Raw genomic sequence first — 23,166 nt, forward strand, 5'->3', positions numbered from 1 at the left:
TTTTTTTTTTCATTCATTTTCCCCTTCCGCGGAAAACAATCAAAATAAGCCAGTCACTACTGCCCACCAAATAAAAATAATAATAATAAAGTAACAGACAACAACGTGCAGCTCTCTTGTAAATGTCAATGATGCTCAACACTAGGATTTAAAAACTAGAGAAATGTACAAGCTACCACATTTGATGATTATCTGCCCATATTTGATGATTATCTGCCCCTACAATCCATGGACTTGGTATGTAAAAAACTGAGCCAAAAACCGAACACCAGAGAGTATCATTTCAACTGAGAAGAATTTACAAAGAATCTTGACATTGGTGGTTGCTTCAGTTGTGGAGCTGAGAAATGCTTAATAAAGCCTTATTCTGGTTTGGATTGGACTACGGCAGATGGGACATAACTGAAGGTCTGGTCCACACTCGCAGCATGTCTGTGGCAATGATTCCTAAACATGTTAGCATGGCCCTTAATTTTTGTTCACAATCTCATTAAGGACTAAGTGAATAGTGAAATTACCCGGTGGCCACAGCCAAAAGCCATGTCGTTTGGATTGGTGAGGCAAATAGGGCAAACCTGTTCAAGTCCACAACAATGACTCCCAAATTTCACAGAACATTCAAATAAAACATGCATGCATTTACATATTACAAGCAATAGACTTTTGAGGTCTCCCCAAAATGACCTTATTATTCAGCGGTCAATTGCGTAGATGGACAACATGGATAACTCAGACCATTAATATGGATTAACCACATGTTCCCTTTCCCTGGTCCACCCGCCAGCTTTTTGCTTCCAGCATCTACTGGACCTCTTTCCCTCTAGTCAATAACAGTTTCGACTCAACAATTTAAAGACTACCCAAATAGGGGGCTTTGTTTCCACCAAAAAAGAGATAAAGGGATTTGTTGTGAAACATTGCAGGAGCTGTTAAGCTGAGACTGACCTAGATATTTGCTAGATGACTCATGTAGCAACATGTCCATTAACGGTCCAGTTTCAGTAGCAGCCACAGCCAATATGCAAATGACTCATTATCATGATCAAAGCAAAAGCCAGGAAACAAAAGTGCAGGAGCCAGGAGACGCCACATTTTATCAAATATAAGAGAGTTCTGGTAATTCTACCTGGTTATCAGAAATTGAACTTGCTGGGGGAGCGGTGCCCATTGGTGCATCATGTCTACCATAGGAAGATGAACTCTGCTGGAAACTGTTTGTGCGAGAAGGTTTTAAGCCACTGTGGGCAAATGAAGCTGCACCATAAAGAGGTGGGGGCAGAGGAACTCTGTCAGGAGCCCTCCCTCTTCGACGACTACTTGAGCAACAGAAAAGGAGAAAACTTAGCTTATGCATTTAAGCATCAATACATGTATACACGCCAAAAGAAAGAGAACATGAAATTCAGATAAAGCAAGTAGGAACAGGTTCATTTATTACCCCAATATATTAAGCTCTATTGTTGCTTTATATTGAGAAGGTATTTCCATCAAGGCTGCAAGAGCAAATTCAGTCTCTTTTCTGGAAACTGGAATGTTCTTTGACATAATTTCTGTAAAATTCACAAACTGAACAGAACAAGAAAAAGGTGATCATTCCCAACCGTATTTATTGATAATATAATTTCCAACACAGAAACCAACAGATAATGACATGGAAGAGATAGGAAGCAACATGTTGCACCTGGAAATTATCAAAAGCCCTCTGAGGAATATTGTCATCAAATTCCCTCATCATGTCCCATGGCCCATCTCCGACTCCAACCAAAATAATTGACAAGGGGTACTCACTGCAAGAAACAACTATATTAGAATGTTGATTGCCAACTAAATAAATAAATGATTGATAAAGGGAAAAAACTATAACCTTGCTTCCACAATTGCTTCAACAGTCTTTTGCTCCTGGGGACTTAGCTGACCACGCTCTGTATCAACACTTCTCGTTACCTGTAAAATCAAGGTTTCTCTCAGATGTAATTGGAATAGTAAGCAAATAGCTAAATGAAACAGATCTTGCTGTCATGGATGGCAACGCACAAAGATTGGCAAATTAATAAAATTATGATTTGGAGGTAATACCAGGATGTTATTACTGAAATCCCCACCCCATTGGTAATTGCAGTTTATCTCTCAGTTCTCTATATAATTATTATGATTATCTGCTTGGTCCTTTTTTCATGACATCACTATCCAGAACCAACTAATCCTATTTAGTCAGAACAAAATCCTCTTTCCAGAACTCCTTGGTCCTGACAGCACATACAAAGAGTGAACCTTCTTCAAAGCCACATACACCTATCATCTTGGTAAGCCGAAAAATAAATCTAATTCTAAGAAAGCCTTCTGATCCTACAACATAATATCTTCCTATTAATCTTACAAGTTGGAGTTCACTTTGGGTAGCCAACCTCAATCCAATCAAAACCTGCCAACCTCACACATGTTTTAATGAATCTTAAACATCATAACACATGATCATAGCATTTACTTAAAAAAATGGGCCAAGTGGATGATTTTGATTTGCCTGAGAAATAGTTGTCAAAGTGTACAAGTGATTCTTGGTGACAGTCTAGGTACCTAAGCAAAATAATTTTGCAAATAAAGAACCAAATTCTACGTCACTTCCCTGGTTTTTATACTAATCAGCATGCATATAAATTGAAAAAAAAATATCAATGCTTTTTAAATAATATTTAATTTCATCTCAAAACATGACCAATAATTATTATATAAAAGATAATAGCTTTTTTTCAAACCCCAAAATTTACTCCAGGTGGAGGGGCAGCCACCTTAAATTTTATTAATAAGCAATAAAAGATAATAGATAATAGTTATTAGATCATTTATTTTAATATTTCAAACATATAATAATAAGTAATTAATAGAATAATTACATGTCAAAAATTATTAGCAACTAAAGAAGGCTATAATTTTATACTGATAAAATATTTATGAGAGCTAGAGACTAATTAAAAGGGCAAAAAACAAGGGGTCAATCCCCTTTTCTATTTTATATGAGAGAGATAATAGGGAGAGCAAGTGATTGCAGGAAAAAAAAGAAGATGACTTTTTATACTTTCTCTCTTCTTTAGAGATCCCGAAACAGAGAATAAATAATATATGATATATGATGCAATGTATCAAAACACATACTAATAAGATGCAGCCATAGTAACAATATTGAAATAAGTTGTCTGCATCAATGTGAGTCAACCAATTGTGTCATGCACAAAAAAATAAAAAATAAAAATAAAAAAACACACAAAAACCAAGTGACCAGTTAATGGGTTAAATGATTCAACAGTTCAACTGTCTAGATCGATGGGCCATTGACCAAATCAATAATTATGTTATATGACAGTCAGATGTTAACCCAAAGCAGAATTTGATCAGGTCACTGGTCACCAGTCCAACCTGCTTGGTAAGACATGGCTTTCATTCTAAGCACCCCAGCAAGCGCACCTTGTCACCTAGGGAGTATATAGGCAAGTGCCTAAGTGACACCTTAGCAACTATGGCCCAAGGCAGCCTAGCATACCCCAATAGGTTGCAATCATAGGGCCTGTTTGATAATTGGAATTATCATCGGACTTTGGAACTCCAATATTGGAATTGAAATTCTTAGAATTATAATTTACAGAATTAAAAATTAAGTTTTTGCACCTGACACAATTGGCAAGGAATTGAATTTGAATATGGAATAGCATGAACTAGGTATAGGTCGCTAATCTAAAGAAAAACTACAAATAGAAATACCCCATCATTAGGGTAAGGCAAAATCACTGACAGTGACCAGATGTGGCTGCAATGTTAACATGAGCAGAAAATGACTACAACAGAAACAGCAAAAGGGCTGCAGAAACAATGATGATGGGTGCAAAATGCAAGAGAAGGGTTTGTCTAGCCAGATGCTAAAGGAGATTTTCTATGGGTGCAGCTGGGCTACATCCACCTCAGTAGTTGGGGTTGAACATATTTTCCTTGGGAGATTTTAAGGGTAGTTCAGGAATTTTATTTTTCCACAACATTACATCCATTCATGTGCCAGTCTAGTTGTTTCAAGATCTGTCACAAGATATATTAGATAAAGTTACAAAGTAATTCAGAGTCTATGATTTATCCAGTTTTATTGTGTCTAGATTAGGATTGTTTTACTTGCTGGCCTATGAAGTTGTTAAATTGGTGCAAACTACAAGGTTGGATTCCATTTGAAATTGAAGTTCAACAAGCCTCAATCTTATGGAGTACAGAAATACAGCTTGTAAGCAAAACTCTTTTTCGAATGAGGGTGATGACATTAATTAAATGTTACAGGCAATTTTTCTTCTTCTTGGTTTGGAGCTGACTCCAAACTAACTTGATTGATCTGACTCCAGCAAGAAGCTTTAGGTGCTGAGTCCTAGGTTATTTTATCTTCTTTCCTCATTTTATATAATTGTTTGAGAACTGGTCCATAGATCTAAATCTACTTTGACTTAATTGTTAGACTTGGTTCAACACTGTGGGATTGATCTATATCAGAGAGGTTATAGTTCATGGTACAAATTCAAAACACCATCACTGGTACTTGCAATGGAGAAGGGAGGGGAGGGCTTTGAGAGAGGTCTGTAATTCAAATGGATCCCCCCCTAACAAAGAACCAGTGTTTTGCATTCTTAGCCTAAACTCCAATTCCTAGAATTGGAAAAAAAAACAACCCTGCAACACTAATATTTTACGTCATCCCTTGGACTTCAAATTGGACCAATTCCAATCCTAGGAACTGAAAGTGGACACTTAACTTCAGGAAAAAATACAATTCTGCACTAAAATATGCATGTCATCACTTGGACTTGGAACTGGACTAATTCCAAATTCAATCAAGAACCAAATGTGCAACCACTGTACTTCTTAATACAATCTCAGTTGCTATTTCTGGCAGTTTCAGAACCACAAACCATACAATTTGAGTAACTCATATCAAATAAGACATTCATCTCATAATTTAAGCAAACATTGTCTCTTGAAAACCAGTATTTTGCTCAACTAAAATAGGACCTGGAAAAAAATGATGGTATACCTGCCCATCAGCAATTATCAATAAAACATGATACTGGCCACCACTTTGCTCAACAATGGTTACCGCCATTTCAATAATAGGGGCAAATGACGTCGGTCCTGACACATGAAAACAGAAAACATGGAAAAACTAAGGACCAAATGGCTGAACCTTTTCAAAACCACAATAAAGCAATAAAGGGGAAATAGAAACCTGCTAATCGTAGATTAGGGACTACTTCCCTGTATCGTGTCAATGCTTCTTCAAATCCATTACAGTCTCTCTCATCTGGATAGAAACTGAAGACATCTTGATCATGTGTTGAAGCTGCCAACACATGAAAGAGAGACACATAATCTCTGTGATTAAAATAAAATATGGTAACAATTCACTAAACACATCTTAATAGATAATTACCATCTCCAAATCCAAAACAAGGAATCAAATTATCCTCATCAAATGCACTTAATGTTCTTCCAATAATAGATATTGCTTGCTCGTAAGGATTTTGACTGTCTCCTAGGTGATGCAGGCTTCGCCGGTTGAATGACCTTGCGCCTATTGTTCAGTGCAAGTCAAGCATGTTTCTTACTACTCATAAAAGAAGTTCAAAGCATATAAATGAATTCAAACCTGTCCACTCATTGCTCTTTGTGAAATCAATACCAACAATGAGATTTGAAGACTCGAGGCCAGCCTGTGCAAGGGCTTCAGTGACCTGGAGTGAGGTAAATTTTTATTCAGTATTTGAAGTAAAAGCTAAATTCTTGGTCACTGTTTCCATAAGTGTAAAAGCTCTCTAAAAAATTGAGCAGAAATACACACACAATTAGACGATCAAAGTGATCCATAAATTCCTTAAATATGGTAACCAGACAAAATTTTTACGAAAACCTAATACCTATCTAAAGCATCGACCAAGGGGGAAGTGTTACTACTATGAGCAACAAGAAAGGAACCTTCATTCAAAAAAATTTGTTATTTATTACAAGTATGAAACTGTATTGAGATATCTGTATGATATTCTATTCAAGAATGCAGCCATAACATTTTTACTTTGTCAATGTAGATTCTATTTTAACTTGCTTTAACAGTATAATGTTTTACCTAGATAAGTTAAGGTCATGGAATTTACACTTTTTATCATCAATACAGTCATTTACCTATCAAAGAAATGAAGTGCCCAACTTCGAACAGCACCGATTTTGAATTATCCAGTAAGATGCTGTCTTATATTAAAAGGAATTCACTCTGGCAACCAATATAAAAGAATTTCAAGGTGAAAGAACACCAGTCAGCAATTGAAGTTGGGAACCAAACAAAGCCAGTTGTAATGACCTACTTTCACAGAATTGTTAAATGTAATCAATGAATGCCAACTAAACTCTAAGGCTGATTTGGATCAGTGTGAAATTGGCATTGGTGATGAAATCTCCTAATCACACACTTCAGGTCCATTTCCTTAGTGGAATGGAATTCAACAGGAAGTGGATCTATACCTTTCAATTTCCAGGTTTGCAGAGAGTAGTCATTGCATTTCAGGGGATCAGTAAAATGGATGAAACTTAAATATAAATGCACTCCCACAATCCAAACATAGTCTAGTTGCATAATTTAATTACATAAATTATATGGTGGTTAAATTTAATGTTTTATAATGTTATTAATCCTGCCACATCCAGAAAGTTAGAATATTCAGTTTGTATGTTTGCATTTTTATACTGAAAATTTCAGGAAGAAAACTCAATATACTTGTGCATCTTCTAGAAATCCACACAAGACTCATAATTTGTTGTGCATATATTTATTCCATGTTCTCCCTTTTCATTGATCTTCACCCCTTGCAATATGATAATCATATTCCAGATTCTGTATTCCTTGTTGCCAAGATGCTGCAGATTCTATCTAATTTTGTAAAATGACAATGGCAATGGTTAATGCATGACATATTTATTTCCATTGTTATGAATTGGATAGGGGCTACTCCTTGGTTTAATGATAAAATCTCAGACTGGCAAGCATGAGGATATCAGTTCAAGTCTGAGATCAGCCACTTCGTGCAAAAAATGCCAAAGGTCCAGGTCCTTATCCAATCCACCCTTCCCAGGACCCTGTAAATCTGGGGCTAACATTGGGGAATGGCCTCTGTTAGGATTAAAATAACTAGTCCGGTTTCTATTCTACTTCAGTAATTTTGGCCAGGCACTAAAAAAATTATTCAGCTAATGTCTTACTCTTTTCTTTTTCATTGCATTTCATGCCTATTGTTGCATTACACAAATCTGTTCAAGTAAGCATACCAAGTAGTATTATTGGAAAGGCACAGGAGAGGAAAAAGCATTCAGAATCACCTCATTCCATTATTTTCAAAGCCGTTTTTCCTCTATTATTTGACTTGTCATAAGGCACAATAAAAACAAGAATATTCAATAAGGCTACAGAATACAGCAAGCCAGGGGAAGTACTCAAACCAGCAGACATGTTTATGTGCCTTGACATGAGGTTTTGTGAAAAGTGTCTAGTGGAAACTTGCACAAGAAACAAGATGTTTTGCACAAAATCCTTCTTTTCAACAAGTTAACCTCCACCAATTTCAAGTCTCCTAAAGGCCATTATACCAATAGTTGGCAAGACACCAGAAATCAAATATGGTAGAGTGGCGGATGCATGTCCACCACTTCATAACTGAGCATAACACATTATTTTCTTCAAGGGAAGTGGAAATTCTTGGAACTTTCCATTCATAAATGTACCAACACCTTCAGTACAGACATAGATCACAGTTCCAGAGCTTTTTATACAGTAATTATTGGATTCCAGAGTTTTTGCCTGCAGGAGATCTGGGCTCGATTCTACTATCTACTATCATCTAGAATCATTGGCTTCAAACCCTCCTCTTTCCAAATCCTTTCTGGAATCCAATACCCGTGGTTAAACAACAAAGTAACATGCATCAAAGAATTGAAACCGTGCATGACGCGAAAATAACAAAAGAGAGGATGTTCAAAATAAAACATCTCGGAAAGTATGGTCTAACCTGTTCCAAGGAATTGTAGTTATCAGCTATCCTTGAGTACCTCCTTTCCAACTTCCTTCTTGGATCTGGGGGCCGATAATCATAGTTTTCAGGTGGAGGAGTATAGTGATTCTGTGGCGCATAATTTTGCTGAGAAGCATAGTTTTGCTGGGAAGCATAATTTGGATTGTGTGGTGTGTATGGTGACTGTGGATAACCATGACGACCCCATGAAGAACTAGAGCCAAAAGAAGAAGACTGTCTCCAACTGGTCGACCTTGAATTTTTACCCCCCATTAACTCTGTGATCTATCCTAATGCTTAACAATTTTGAGCTCTCTAATTTAGAAGAATATACACCAGAGCGACGTAACCAATTACCTACAATACGTAGCAAATTAAACACCATAAAAAATCCTAACAAAGAGAAGCAGAGAAATATTGTCGTTTCAGAGACATGTACTCATTTAACTTCAATTACAACCTAAAGCAAAAAATAATAATAATAACCTGTTCGAACAGCCACGCAGAAAAAATTCTCTTCTAAAGAAAAACGAGTTTAAATATCGTATTATTTTTTATTGCTTCTAGGCTATAAGGATCTCCGTCAAAGAACGAAAATTCCAGGAAAATTAGAAAAATAGAAGAACAAAGAAGACACGGTAGTTTTCTTCCAAATCTGAACGAAAGACCGAGAAAAAGCGGCTAAGAACGACCTGTTAAAACCGCCGACCTTCGAAAATACATTTAAGGGATAGGTTGAGTCCCCCTCTTCGACGCTCCTTCACTGCTCGCTAGATAGGGGCTAAAGAGTAACAAAAATCAGGAGACTCCAAAGAAGGCAGAGAAGCAGTGCCAGATGGCTTATGAGTTAGGAAGAGACCAACACGCAACGGGACTCATTTTCCACGCTTATTCATTAAAATTTTTTGAATGATAAATAAAGATAATACACAAACGCAACTTCACATGCAAGGAAAGGAAGTAGGGAGAAAGAGGCGAGTCAAATAGAAAAACTTGCCCAGTTCGAACTCCACCTAATGTTCATGTCTATATCCATATCTCTTAAAAATAGAAAAGAATCACAAATTTATCCGAAGAATGAATTTTCCAAGAAAAGACAATCAACTCGACCTAAATCCTGCCGCCATCGTCGTTATATCATTATAGTGCCTCTGTTCTGATTCTTTTGAGCCATAACAGACGAGAAAACCCTAATTCCTTCAACAAATTCACCGCTATTCTGTCAGAAAAATCTCCTCGAGGTAACAAGCTTTCTCGTACCTCGATGAGAACAACTGATGAGTTTCTGCAACAATTTCTCCATCGTTTTCCTTCCTTCTTCTTTTTCGTTTTCGTCCTTAACAAGGTTCCGCCTCTATCGGTGTATTATGTCTATTGTCTATCCATCCTGGAAGGATCGACAGTAGGCGAATAGCTGTGCCTGTAAGTGACAGGTCAGGAGATGCTCCTCCACTGTGCAGTCAGCCAGAAGCCTATAATGGTAATTTTGCATGGCACCTAAAGCGAATAGCCTTTTAACTTTTCAACTTTGGAGAGTTTCTTAACCAAAGATAATTGCTTTCCCGAAGTTTCTCCGAACAATGGCCAGAGCTTTTAAACATGGGGAGCACAACACGAGGGTTTCTTGTCATTTAATGCATATATAATAGTATTAGGACTAATGATGAGGAGTGCGCTCCTTTTTAAATAAAAAGGGATGAGGATGATTGTGTTGTGCCCTGCCAAAATGATTTTCTGGAATCTTTAGCTGATGCTTATGTCGCGTTTAATAAATTTGAAATCTTAAAAAGTTATAAAGATATTAGCTTGTCATTTGGTAGTGTGTAAATATTGTTGACATGATCGTTCTGTTTTTCTATACTTAGATGGCACTATTCATAAAATAGCGTGAATAAGGATGGGTCATATTCTAATTTATCATCTACATTATTTTCTTGTTGATGCTTCATACTATGGGCGGATAGTTTGTGGGAATGTTTCATTGTAATGCACATTTGTTACATTAGTCCAATTATTTTCATTTTATTTAATCTTTTAATAATTTTTAATATTTTTATTAATAAAATAATATTTATAATGTTAATTCTACCACTCTTTTTTGATCAACCTTTCAACATTTGAAATTTTCTACTTTTACTATTTTATCCTTAAAACAGACTATTTGGTATTTTTTAGTTCAATTTGCATTATTTCATAACAAATATTTTGTTAAATTCAAAATAATATTAAAAATATGAGTAAATTATAAAATATAAAAAAATAATATATTAAAATAAGAATAAAATTGAAAAGTACATATAAATTTATAAATTAAAAATAAATTATTAAGAGCTAAAATAATAATGAAAATAGTAATAAAATCCATGAAGTAATGAAAAAACTATTTAATAATTATAAATTATTAAAATAAAAATATTAAAATAATTAATAATAATTGAAATTAATAATAATTGATATAAATACAAATTATAAAACTAAAATAAATTATTAAAATAAGAATAAAATTGGAAAATACATATCAATTTATAAATTAAAAATAAATTATTAAGAATTAAAATATTAATAAAATCTATGAAGTAATTAAAAAATATTTAATATTAGCCAATTAATATAAAAACTATTAATGTAATTAATAATTAATAAAATTAAAATAATCAATAATTAATTTAGTGTACATTTGAACACAGTTGCTGAAACAGGGTTGTTGCAACTACGGGAAAATAGGGGGGAGAGAGAGGGATAGGGAAATTCATCGTTGATGAAGGAAAATTTGGCCCGACTTCATAATCACTCAACACGTGGCAAAGGCAAACAGCTCGGCACAACACCGCGCCCAGGGCGCGAGCACCAAAGGGAGGAACCAGCAGTCTAAATTCCCTACCAGCAGTCCGAACTCCCTACAAGGAGCTTGAACTCCCTAAAAGGAGCCCGAACTCTCCCTTAGGCCCCGAGCCTCACACAAGGCAATGACCCGAACTGGCCCACCTCATGGCAGTTCGGGACACCCCCTATCCGAACTCAAGACTTCACCTCGCTCACCACTCCAGCACTTCGCCTCCAGGACGCCGAACTGAACAAACGTACCATACCTGACACCAAGGAGGTCCGTATCCAAGGGCGGCGCACCTGACTGACTTGGGATCTGACGCTTGACAGCCGCACTTCAACGGCCACCTGCCACTGCCACCTGCCACCATCATCGTCCGTCGCAGAGACGGCTCCAACAAAGAGAGCAGTGGCGGTTCTGTCCAGTAGAGGGGATGACACCCAAACTGGCAGGAGCCCAGAGGTGATCATACCCGACTTGACTGAAGCTTAGAAGTGAGTGCAGGAGGTGGTTATAAAAGGCTCCCTACCCCCCAAGAACAAGGTATGTGAACTTTGCGCCATCTGGTTTTATCTTGCCTTTGAGAGAATTCTAACTTGAGCTTCGGAGCATTCATATCGGGTTCCCCCCGGAGCATCCTCATCTTCTCCATTTCAGGCTCCCTGTAACTCCGTTCAGAGGCAAGGTCGTTGATAGCTAGGACCAGCCGGATTGCGCACCATCAATTGGCGTCGTCTGTGGGAAAAGCTTCTAAAAGCCTCCCTCTAAAACTCTCATAACCTCTTTTCTCCAAAAACCCCAACACTCATGGCTTCTTCCAGCAACGCTGGACGTGACATAGAGACAAACACCATCGGGGAACAACTTCAAGTCCCCGTGGTGTGCGTCAGACAGTTCACCATCCCCCTTCCGGTGGATGGGATCCCCAGCTTGAATGCACCACAAGCAGTGGTGCCCGTAAACCTTCCTGCCATGAGCATCCCCTTTCCTCTCCCTATCGAAACAACCTTTACTGAACCAATTGTTGTCCCCCTGGCAACCAGCCATAACCAGTTGGACGACCTGATGCAATGCATGCGGGCAATGCAAGCCCAAATGCAACAATTCCAGCAACATCAGCTCCAGCAGCACCAAGTACTGCACAACATCTCCCAGTATCACTATCAGCAGCAGTTCCCCCAACTGCCTCTGAACCAACCACAACTTCCACCTCGGCACCCTGCTCCGAAGCCGGTTAAGGCCTCCCCTCAAGGTGGACGCCCCCACTAGGGAAAAGCCTCCCGGCCCCATAACCCCCCTAACAGTCAGGCCTCATCCCTAGGCCGAAGGGAAAGAAAAATCACCCCTGCTTCGCAGCTCGCAGGCGGGTTAGGAATCTCGCTCGCAAGGTCAGCACCTCGGCGCTCCAGGCCCGAGTTCCCGCTCACGGAGAACCGATTCAGCGCCCTGGCAGCAGACAACCAACATTCCGGGCCCATCGAGCTCGGCAACACAAAGGCCAGCAGCGCTAGTACCAGGTCCACTCAACAACGAAGGCGCCGGCGAAGTCGCCGAACTGCCACCCGTGTCCTGCCCGAGCTCAGAGGTAAGGAAGAGACGAGCTCGGACGAGGTAAAAGCTGCCCCGATTCTCTCAATTCCTTCCCCCTCGCATCAGAACTCCTGGCAGTCCCCATGCCCAGAGATTTCAAGCTCCCACCTTTGGACAAGTATGATGGGTCCTTCGACCCCAACGACCACGTTGATGCTTTCCAGTCCCAAATGCACCTCGCCAGGGCCAATGAATCGTGCATGTGCGTGGCCTTCACCACCACCTTCAGGGGGGTAGCCCGCACTTGGTACAGGAACCTGGCCCCTGGGTCGATAAGATGCTGGGCCCAGTTCGTGCAGGTCTTCACCGCACACTTTGTCACCAGCAAGCGGTGCCCCAGAATAGAGGAAAGCATCTTCGGAGTAGTCCAGAGAGAAGGAGAATCCATCCAGGGCTACATCAAGCGGTTCAATGAAGCGTGCTTGCAGATACCGCGATTAGACCCCGCGGTGCAGCTCACGGCGGCCAAGAGAGGAGTAACGCACAAAGAGTTCAAATGGCACATGGTAGCTAACCAGCCCGCAACCATGGCCGAATTCCTCAAGCTCGCGGATAAGTTCATGAGAACTGAGGAAGAAATCAGCCAACGGACCGAAAGCGGGAACGAGAAAAGAAAGAGGGAAGGCGAGCCCTCCAACCCAGTCGACAGAAAAAACCCGGCCCAGGAGCCGAAGCCGAACCAGTCGTTCCGAGCTCCCTTAGCAGTTTGGATAGATTACACACCGTTAAACACGAGGCGGACCGAGATCTTGATGACGATCAAGGACGCCCCATACGTAAAGTGGCCACCTCGCCTAAAGGGTAATCCGAACGAGATAAATAAAAATTTGTATTGTAGTTTCCATAGAAACCACGGTCATAGTACCGAACAGTGTAATAATCTCCAGGACGAGATAGAGGGACTCATCCGTCGCAGATACTTGAGAAATTTTCTACAGCAAGATAATAATAATAATAATAAGGCAGGTCGACAAAGGGGAGCACGGAAAGGATGCCCCCAAATCTAGCAGCAGACCAGCCGAACCGTTGCAATGACAGCCTCCGGAAGAGAGGCCAGTTCGGGGAACCATCCATGTAATAGCGGGAGGTTCGGGGGTAGCAGGGTGTACTTCGGTAGCAGCCCAGACGTCAGTTCGCGAAGCAGCCCAAGAGGAACAGAACCCCCCAAAGAGACCGAAGACTGAAGAGCCGATCTTCTTCACGGAAGACGATGCGCGAGGGGTCCACTACCCCCATGATGACGCGTTTGTCATAAAACCGAGGATCAGCGACTTCGAGGTCGGGCGCGTACTCGTGGATTCGGGCAGCTCGGTGGACATCCTCTTCAAGTAAGCATTTGACCAGCTACAGTTGCAGAAGAGCGAGCTAAAGCCCGCGAACGCTCCTCTGGTAGGCTTCAGCGGAGAGGAAGTCAGGCCCCTCGGAAAAATAACAGTACCTGTGGAAGTCAGCACAAGAACTTGTGCGGTCAGACTCAACCATGATTTCCTAGTGGTCGCGACCCCTTCCCCATACAATGCCATAATAGGGCGGCCAATTACGCATATCCTGCGGGCAGTGGTCTCCACATACTATTTGGCGATGAAGTTCCCTACAGACTTCGGTGTGGGGGTAGCGCGGGGCGACCACCTTGAGTCCCGCAAGTGTTATGTTGCCGCCCAGAATGGAAAAACCAAGGCGGCCGACAACCTTGAATTGGAGCGAACTATAGAGCAAGGCGAGGAACAAGCTTCGCCCGACTTCGGCTACAGACCCAACTCGCACACTACATATCGGTGCTTCCGTCGAGGAACCACTACGAACCGAGCTGGTGAGTTTTTTACTTCAAAATTTAGATATTTTTGCTTGGTCCGTGGCCGACATGCCCGGTATTGACCCCAGCCTTATAACTCACAAACTTAATACTGACCCTGTAGTCAGATCCGTTAGACAGAAGAAACGCAACTTAGCCCCGGAGCGCTGGTGGGCGGTCGACGAGGAGGTCGAAAAGCTCCTCGCAGCAAACTTCATAAAGGAAGTTCATTACCCGAGCTGGGTAGCCAACCCAGTGCTGGTGAAAAAGGCAAACGGCAAGTGGCGCATGTGCGTCGACTACACCGACCTGAACCGAGCTTGCTTGAAAGATTGCTTCCCCCTCCCCAGAATTGACCGCCTAGTGGACGCGACCTTGGGACATGAGTTGCTAAGTTTCCTGGACGCCTACTCGGGCTAGAACCAAATCAGGATGGACCAGTCCGATGAGGAAAAAACCAGCTTCATAACCGAGTTCGGCCTGTACTGCTACAAGGTCATGCCCTTCGGATTAAAAAATGTCGGGGCGACCTTCCAAAGACTTGTAAATAGGCTGTTTCGGCCCTTAATTGGCACGAAAATAGAATGTTATGTAGACGACATGGTCGTCAAGACGTAGTTTTCACAGGAATTAATACAAGACTTAGATTCTGTCTTCCAAATCATGCGTCAATTTAGCATGAAACTGAACCCTAACAAATGTGTCTTCGGTGTCACCTCGAGCAAGTTCCTAGGGTACATTGTCAACCGGCGCGGTATTGAAGCCAAACCGAACAAGATAAAAGGCCATCCTAGATATGAGATCACCCCGGAAAGTAAAAGAAGTTCAGAGGCTAAACAGCTGCATAGCCGCTCTAAGCCGCTTCATGTCCAAATCAGCAGACCGCTGCCTACCTTTCTTCAAAACAATCAAAGGCAAAGGATTCGAGTGGACCCGAGACTGCCAACTCGCATTCGACGAGCTAAAAAGCTACCTCGCTAGTGTGCCAACCTTAGTCCGGCCCGAGGAGGGCGAGGTCTTGGAACTGTACCTCTCGGCAAATGACGAGGTGGTCAGTTCGGTACTAATAAAAGAAGTAGATCGGGTCCAGCGATCCATCTATTATGTTAGTAAATTTTTGCAAGGAGCAGAGACAAGGTACCCGCAGATAGAAAAGCTAGCATACGCATTGGTGATAGCAGCTCGGAAACTCCGCCCATACTTCCAGGCTCACACTGTCATCGTCTTGACTAACAAACCTCTGAGGCAAGTTTTACTCAAGCCTGAGGTTTCCGGTCGACTGACGAAACGGGTCATCGAACTCAGCGAGTACGACCTCCAGTACAAGCCAAGAACGGCTATGAAGGCCCAAGCCTTAGCAAATTTTATCGCCGAGTGCACGTTTAGCCTCGAAGCCCCTGGGCCGGTCGAGCCCGAGATCCCCAGTTCGGTGCTAGCACGAGTCACAACACCATGAGAACCGTGTACATAGAGGACTTACCTCGGCCTAGCATTCTCGGTGGGGCAGAGGAGGTCGCTCCCGTCCTTGAAGCAGAGCCAAGCTGGATCGACCCACTCGCGAGCTTCTTGCTAGATGGAACCCTCCCTGCGGACCGCAATGCAGCCAGAAAGGCAGGGTGCAACGTCAGGCAGCCAAATACGTCATAATAGACGAACGGTTGTACCGATGGTCCTACACGCTCTCCTACCTGCGTTGCTTGCGACCTGCCAAAGCTGAGCTCGTACTCCGCGACACTCATGAAGGTCTGTGCGGCGAACACCTGGGGGGCAGAGCCCTCGCCCAAAAGGCACTTCGACAATGATACTACTGGCCAACGATGAAGGCAGAAACCGTCGAGCTCGTCAGAAAATGCGACAAGTGTCAAAAGCATGCCAATATCCACCATCAGCCTGCTGCTGACCTCAAGTACCTCACCAGTCCATGGCCCTTTCCACAATGAGGCATCGACCTCCTGGGGCCATTCCCGCCAGCAACATGTGGGAGAAAGTTCCTAGTGGTGGCTGTAGATTACTTCACAAAGTGGATAGAAGCTGAACCTCTGGCAACAGTCACAGCCCGAAACATACAGAACTTCTTTTGGAAGAACATAGTATGTCACTTTGGGCTACCTCGGGTACTGATCTCCGACAAGAATGGTGCCAAGATATGGGAATTCGTCAGAACTTCACATCGGTTGCACACCCGCAGGCAAATGGTCAGACAGAAGTAATGAACAGAGCCATCCTCCGCGGACTGAAAGCACGACTAGACCGAGCTAAAAGGTTGTGGGCGAACGAGCTACCAAGTGTTCTATGGGCTCATCGAACTACGGAAAAAACCGCCACGGGAGAGACCCCCTTTAACCTCACCTACGGCACTGAAGCGGTGATCCCGGCGGAAATCAAAATACCTACACTGCGACTAGAAGCATATGACGATCAGACAAACGGAGACGAGTTACGCACCAACCTCGACCTATTGAATGAGGTAAGAGACCTCACGCACATCCGAACAACGACCTACCAGCAAAAAGTAGCTCGGTACTACAACGCCAGAGTAAAGAAGCGGAGCTTCCGCGTCGGTGACCTGGTTCTCCGTAAGATCATGGTACCCGAACCCGGCGTGGGCAAATTTGGACCAAATTGGGAAGGACACTACAAAGTAAAGAAAGCACTCAAGGGGGCATACGAGCTCGAAACCTTAGAGGGTAAGCAAGTACCCCGATGATGGAACATCGTCAACTTAAGGCGATACTACCTATAGACCACCAAGCGAAGTGGATAAAATCGCCACCAAAGCCTAAGGGCTAGGATGCCGAGCTAACGAAGGAACCTTAGCATAGACAAGCAAAGAAAAGTCAGCCAAAGGCGAAATGGAAACAACGAGCTAATGGGGACATCGACATCTCAGAGACAGTTAACTCCAAAACAGGTCGCGCGAGTGCGGTAACCCGGGCAAGAAACAGACCGGACGTATGGTCAGTTCGGCAAATACGTTCAGTTCGGGAGAAAGAACAACCAACACTTAACCAAAAGAAAAGTCATTCCATTTCAAAATAAGGGAGTACATTTCGAAAAAAAAAAAATTTACAGGCCCGGAGCTACTTCGTCATTATCGGAAGGCACTTCAACGATACCCGAAGGCCCTGCCTCGCCCTCGGAATATGGCTCACCATCAGCAGCATTGGCCATCTCCTGAGTTATGCGCGAAGTGGATATGGCACTGATATCGAGCTCGGGGTACGTATTCCGGATCATCCATCGGCTTAGCTTGAAACCCCTTCGGTACGAGTCCACCATTAGGTCGTCAAAGCTCGACGAGACGATGTACTCATCGACAGCCTTCTTCTTGGCATCTTCAATACCTTGAGAAAATATCTGCGTCATCTCCCTAATGTCCTCATGTGCTTCACTACGACTCCCATGGCCTCGGCATCTCTCTGAGACCTCGCCTGCTTGGCCTCTACAGCACGAGCAGCCGCCTCAGCAGCTCGGGAAGTCGTCTCGGCAGCACGAAGAGCCTCTTCGGCAGCTCACGCCTGCCTCGAGCTCCTTTCCACCTGGGCCACCAAGGCATGGATAAAAGAGTTCACCTACCAAAAAGAAAGAACAAGTGATCAAAAGAACGACAACAAGAAGGATAAAAGCAAAAGAGCTCGATAAAAAAGTCTGACTTACCACCATAGCATGAGTAACAGCACGACAGGCCACCTGGTGCAGAGGGAGATCAGTCCACGCCGTGACCTCCTTAGGGAAAATGGCCTTCTTACTCTTTTGAAGACCGTGGGTCGGAGACAACACACTCCTGAATTCCCTTGGGGCCCCCGAGCCCGAGGGCCCAGCTCGCGTATGAGCAGACACAGAGTAAGTAGGAGCACCAGAGTAGGTAGGAGCACCAGAGTAGGTGGGAGCCCCCGTGAAAGTAGTCTCAGCATACGGGCCCCCTGTCGCTTCTTGCATTGGAGAAGCCATCTCGGGCTCCCTGGGCGGATCCTCTGACGGGTAGTCTGGTACCTCGGGCTCCACATCCCGGGGCAGCTCGACGCGAGTTCGCTTGGCGACTCGCTTCCTCCTCTTCATGCCTTTAAACAAGTGCCCACCACGAGTCCTTCCTGAGTCCATCACACCTGTAAAAAGAGTTCGGCATCAGAAAAAAGCAAGAGACAGAGCAAAATAGAACCTCTAAGTAAGGAACCTACCCGAACTCAGGCCGGCCGCAATGAGCTTGGCCTCCGTCAGATACTGTTGGCGCTTTATCCCAAGCCGCGCTCATTGCCGGAGGCCCTTCACCGTCTCTTTGTCAAGCGTAACACCGGAGTCAGGGGCGGTCATCCCCCACCCGGTCTGAAACGGCCACCCCAGCACACTTCGCACCCCGAAGTAGTCCCACTTCCACGCCGGGACCTTGTTAGGAAGTTCATGTAAAAGCTTAAAACCCGGGCGAGGAGACAGGTAATACGCCCGCCTACGCCCGGGGAGGAGACCCACTTGCTTCTTAAGCATTAAGATGGAAGAGAAGATCTCCAAGTCTAAAGGAAAGCCCTGTTCGCAAAATAGGGAGATTGTCCCCACCAAATTGCGAATGGAGTTCGGGTGAAGCTGGCCGACCATAATGCCAAAGTGATTCAAGACCTCGACAAGGAGGGGATGGAAAGGCAACCGCAGCCCCGCAGCGAGCTGCTCCCGGAATATCACGATCTCATCAGGTTCGTGTTCCCAAGGAAAGCTACCTGAAGGTATGAAATAAGCGTACTCCCCAAGCAAATGGTAATAGGTAATAAGGGATTGGAGCCCCTCTGGCGTCATGGTCGAGGGGCCAAACTTGTCTAACGTCCGACCCCGACGAGAGGTGGACGCCAAACTACCCAAGGCGACTCGACCTACGGGTTCGAACTCTATCTCCGGCTCGCTAGGACTATCAGGGGATGCAACTCAGTTCATAGAACCTGCATTTGACCCACTTGAAGAACCGTCTGAGATATCCGAGCTAGACATCGAGGAGAGAAGGTGGATTCCAGGAAGGTACTCACCCGGAAAAAAGCTTGAACAAGACTACGGGAACTTGAACGAGCAAAAACCTTGAACGCGAAGTGAAAGCCTGGACGCGAGCTCAAGAGGCAAAGCACAGAAGTGACAAAGTGACTGGGGTCCCTCACTATTTATACCCATAGTGACCGAGAAGCAATAGCACAGATCAAAGCCAATCCGACGGCCTGCAGTCGCGTTGACCGCACTTCCCCTGAGATCGAGACGTGATTGGCGCACGTCTTTTTGAAATTGACAGAGTGCCGACGCACATCTTTCTGAAACTGACAGAACACCAACGCATGTCTCCTCACATTAAAGGCGGCAGCGACACGTTTTCAAAATTTGAAAAGACGCCTGCTGTCACGTCTCCCAGCGGCGCGCTTTTTGAATTTTTGAAATAAAGCGCGCGCTATCACGTCTGTCAGCATTTGTAGGCAGGTCGGCGCGTTTCCCGCCTTTTGGGCGCTCGAAGAAACCCAAAGAACCCTAACAACGCACCTCGCGCTATCAGTCAACCGAGATTCGAAGTATGGGACAAAATCCACCTGCCACCTTGCGAACTCCCCGCGCCAAGGCAAGACCCTTAGCACGAGGAATGGGGGGCAATTGATGAAGGAAAATTTGGCCCGACCTCGTAATCACTCAACACGTGGCAAAGGCAAATAACTCGGCACAACAGCGCGCCCAGGGCGCGAGCACCAAAGGGAGGAACCAGCAGTCCGAATTCCCTACCAGCAGTCCGAACTCCCTACCAGCAGTCCGAACTCCCTACAAGGAGCCCGAAGTCTCCCTTAGGCCCCGAGCCTCACACAAGGCAATGACCCGAACTGGCCCGCCTGATGGCAATTTGGGACACTCCCCTATCCGAACTCAAGACTTCACCTTGCTCGCCACTCCAGCACTTCGCCTCCAGGACGCCGAACTGAACAAACGTACCATACCTGACACCAAGGGGGTCCGTATCCAAGGGCGGCGCACCTGACTGACTTGGGATATGACACTTGACAGCCGCATTTCAACGGCCACCTGCCACCGTCATCGCCAGTCGTAGAGACGGCTCCGACAAAGAGAGCAGTGGCGGTTCTGTCCAGCAGAGGGGATGACACCCGAACAGGCAGGAGCCCAGAGGTGATCATACCCGACCTGACAGAAGCTTAGAAGTGAGTGAACGAGGTGGTTATAAAAGGCTCCCTACCCTCCAAGAACAATGTATGTGAACTTTGCGCCATCTGGTTTTATCTTGCCTTTGAGAGAATTCTAACTTAAGCTTCGGAGCATTCATATCGGGTTCACCCCGGAGCTTCCTCATATTCTCCGTTTCAGGCTCCCTGTAGGTCCGTTTAGAGGCAAGGTTGTTGACAAGTAGGACCAGCCGGATTGCGCACCATCAATCGCCGTTGTTGAGAGTTACAACGGTGATGGGAGGAAGACAGGGGGAGAGAGAGGAATTGAACGCCCAATGGTAGGAAGATAAGAGTACAAGTGTCTGATATATTGATAGAAGATAAGAGTACAAGTGTCAATGGACCAAGTTTGAGTTGAAACCAATCTGAATTAAAATCAATTTGAACAGATTGGTCCATACCTCAAGGGATCATCTATCAACAAAACAAGTTCCAGTATTCTATCAATAAGATTTGATACCACACATCTTATCATGAGACTGGGATTCCTCGTGTATGAGATATATAGTGTCGGATCATGTTGATAGGATGTTGGAATGTCTTTCGTTGATAGGTGATCAGACCCGGTTCATACATTGAATTGGATCGATCTGAAATGATTCAAAGTGTCCATGGGATTGGATTAGACCAAATCAGATCTAATTAACACCCTTATCGTACGGGTGATATTCCATTGTTCCCGATGTGTGGCTGTAAGTGCTATGAGGTTGGTATAAGGAATGTTCCATTAGATGCAACTGTGACAAATATGAGGATCCATTTGGTTCGCAGTTGGAATCAGAATCGGAATTGAAATCCTCTGGAATCGGAATGGTCCATTCCCATAATCTGTTTGGTTTAAAAAGGAATGGGAATTGGAATAGGATTTCATTCCCAAGGGAGGGTCAAGGGATGACCATTCTATCAAATGGGGGGAATGCCATTCCAGAAGGAATGGAAGTGGAATTCCGATTCCACCCAACTAAATAGTTGGAATTAGAATGGACTATTCCGATTCTGATTCCAGACTCTTATTCCCGCGAACCAAACGGGGCCCAAATGCGTTGTGAGATTGGTATGAGACGTGCTCTTTGAAGACCAAATCCAAATTTAGACAAGACGGAATCTATTCCTCACAAATGGGCACCTCACATGCACATCCACCGTGCATTGAGAACATCTCCCATGAATAATAATTGATAAGTATGGGAGATGTTCCCAATGCATGGTAGGATGTGTGTGTGAGACGCCAAGTGTGAGGAGCAGATCCGGTCTCAATTTAGACTAATGGTCCCGCATAGAATTAGTCGTTGTCCAGGTGGCAGAAAGACCCCCGACTTCAAGCAGTGGATCACGACACAGAATGACAGAAATATGCGGGTGTTGGGCTTTTGAAAAGCTGGATTGGAGTGGGTCAAGGATGTAGGTGGGATAGGGTCATCTGGCTGAGATGTCCACCACAACAGCCCAACTCTCCAATACTTTTTTTATTAGGCACTTTTATTTTCATACCACATATGGTGACGTAGTATGCTTGCTTTCTTAAATTCTAAGCTTTCACATTACATATTTCTCTTATTGCATGCCGACAATTTGGTTTTATCGATTAAAAAATTTGGATCTGCAGACCTCAATCTGAACTATTTTGTCGTTTCAATTCTATCCTAATTGGCCGCTAACTTGGGCCGATTGGGCTGGGCTTAAAATTCAAACCAAGCTTGACCTCATGCTCAATCCCAGTCCAACCTGAAGTCAATGCCCAACTTTGCCGATCCAAGTTCGGCCCAAGTTAAACCTAATATAACTAGGCTCCAGCTTTCTTTTTTTTTATCAGCATTCAGCAACTAGGCTCCAGCTTGTGCACATTGATTAGGTCTGGAGCTGAAAGCCATCATACTCATGTTTGGCACTTTTACGGTTTTACCCCAAGTTCCCAACATAGAAATGGAATGTGATTAGTGAATATACCCTAGAATGTACAGGGTAAAATGTTATATGACATTTTTCCTGTATACATATATTCATTAACATAAATATAGTTCATGTTGCATCAGACTTGGTTCAATTTGGGCTTAAACTGCTTTAAGACTAACTCCAGCCCAACCCAAGTTTTCAGGCCCAGGCCAATTTTTTGTTAAACTTTGTGTCTAAAATGGTAAAAAGTGCCAGTTTAATTAACATATAAGCAGGTTTATAGGTAATTATAGATGTTAAATGTATTTGGATCTTATCAGCTCAACTCGGTTAGCCTAATTAATAATCATTTTGGTTCCAGGTCTGGTATTATAGACCCTATAGGGTCTGCTTCAGGACTGGCTCTACATAATTTTCTTATCAGTTCGGGACTGGGTCCAACCTGTCCCAGACCAGACCTGATGCATTGACAACTCTAGCCCAGACGCAATCCAATAATATCTGTCATTTGTAAGTAACTGAAACGGGCTAGAAATCCACCCTAATAATCTCAACAGTACTGACTTATAAAAATATAGGTAGGATTCTAACATCAATATTATCTTCACAAAGTCCAGCATCTGTAACTTGCAGGTTAATGTGTTTCAGATCTATTATGTTCTTGAGCATTAATGCTTCATGGTTCTGGTTGTCTAGTTTGATATTTTATTACTTTGAAGTGCTATGTATCAGAATGTTGAATTTTGAATAACATTTTCAACAATGTACACCACCCCATGCAATGCAGATTTTTCTCAT

At 43.4% G+C, this 23,166-nt stretch overlaps 1 protein-coding gene across 7 annotated transcripts; it reads right to left on the reverse strand.

The window, feature by feature from the left end:
- Positions 1 to 60: 60 nt before the first annotated feature.
- Positions 61 to 9,639, reverse strand: LOC104593043 (E3 ubiquitin-protein ligase RGLG2-like). Of its 7 annotated transcripts, none has more exons than XM_010252693.3 (12): positions 9,186 to 9,639; positions 8,073 to 8,432; positions 5,669 to 5,753; positions 5,453 to 5,593; positions 5,249 to 5,362; positions 5,057 to 5,154; positions 1,865 to 1,944; positions 1,682 to 1,787; positions 1,439 to 1,566; positions 1,127 to 1,313; positions 519 to 575; positions 61 to 432 (listed from the first exon to the last, which is right to left on the reverse strand). In XM_010252693.3, exons 2-12 carry the CDS (start codon positions 8,346 to 8,348, stop codon positions 352 to 354), a joined length of 1,353 nt encoding a protein of 450 aa, XP_010250995.1. In that variant the 5' UTR covers positions 8,349 to 8,432; positions 9,186 to 9,639; the 3' UTR covers positions 61 to 351. The 7 variants fall into 7 exon arrangements, with proteins under 7 accessions (XP_010250995.1, XP_010250991.1, XP_088756909.1 ...); XM_010252689.3 differs by having other exon boundaries at positions 1,127 to 1,316; positions 9,186 to 9,503; XM_088900783.1 differs by lacking the exon at positions 9,186 to 9,639 and adding an exon at positions 8,768 to 9,096.
- Between the last annotated feature and the right edge of the window lie 13,527 nt (positions 9,640 to 23,166).

Source organism: Nelumbo nucifera, chromosome 3 (genome assembly GCF_055504915.1).
Source record: "Nelumbo nucifera cultivar China Antique chromosome 3, China Antique-T2T, whole genome shotgun sequence".
NCBI lineage: Eukaryota > Viridiplantae > Streptophyta > Magnoliopsida > Proteales > Nelumbonaceae > Nelumbo > Nelumbo nucifera.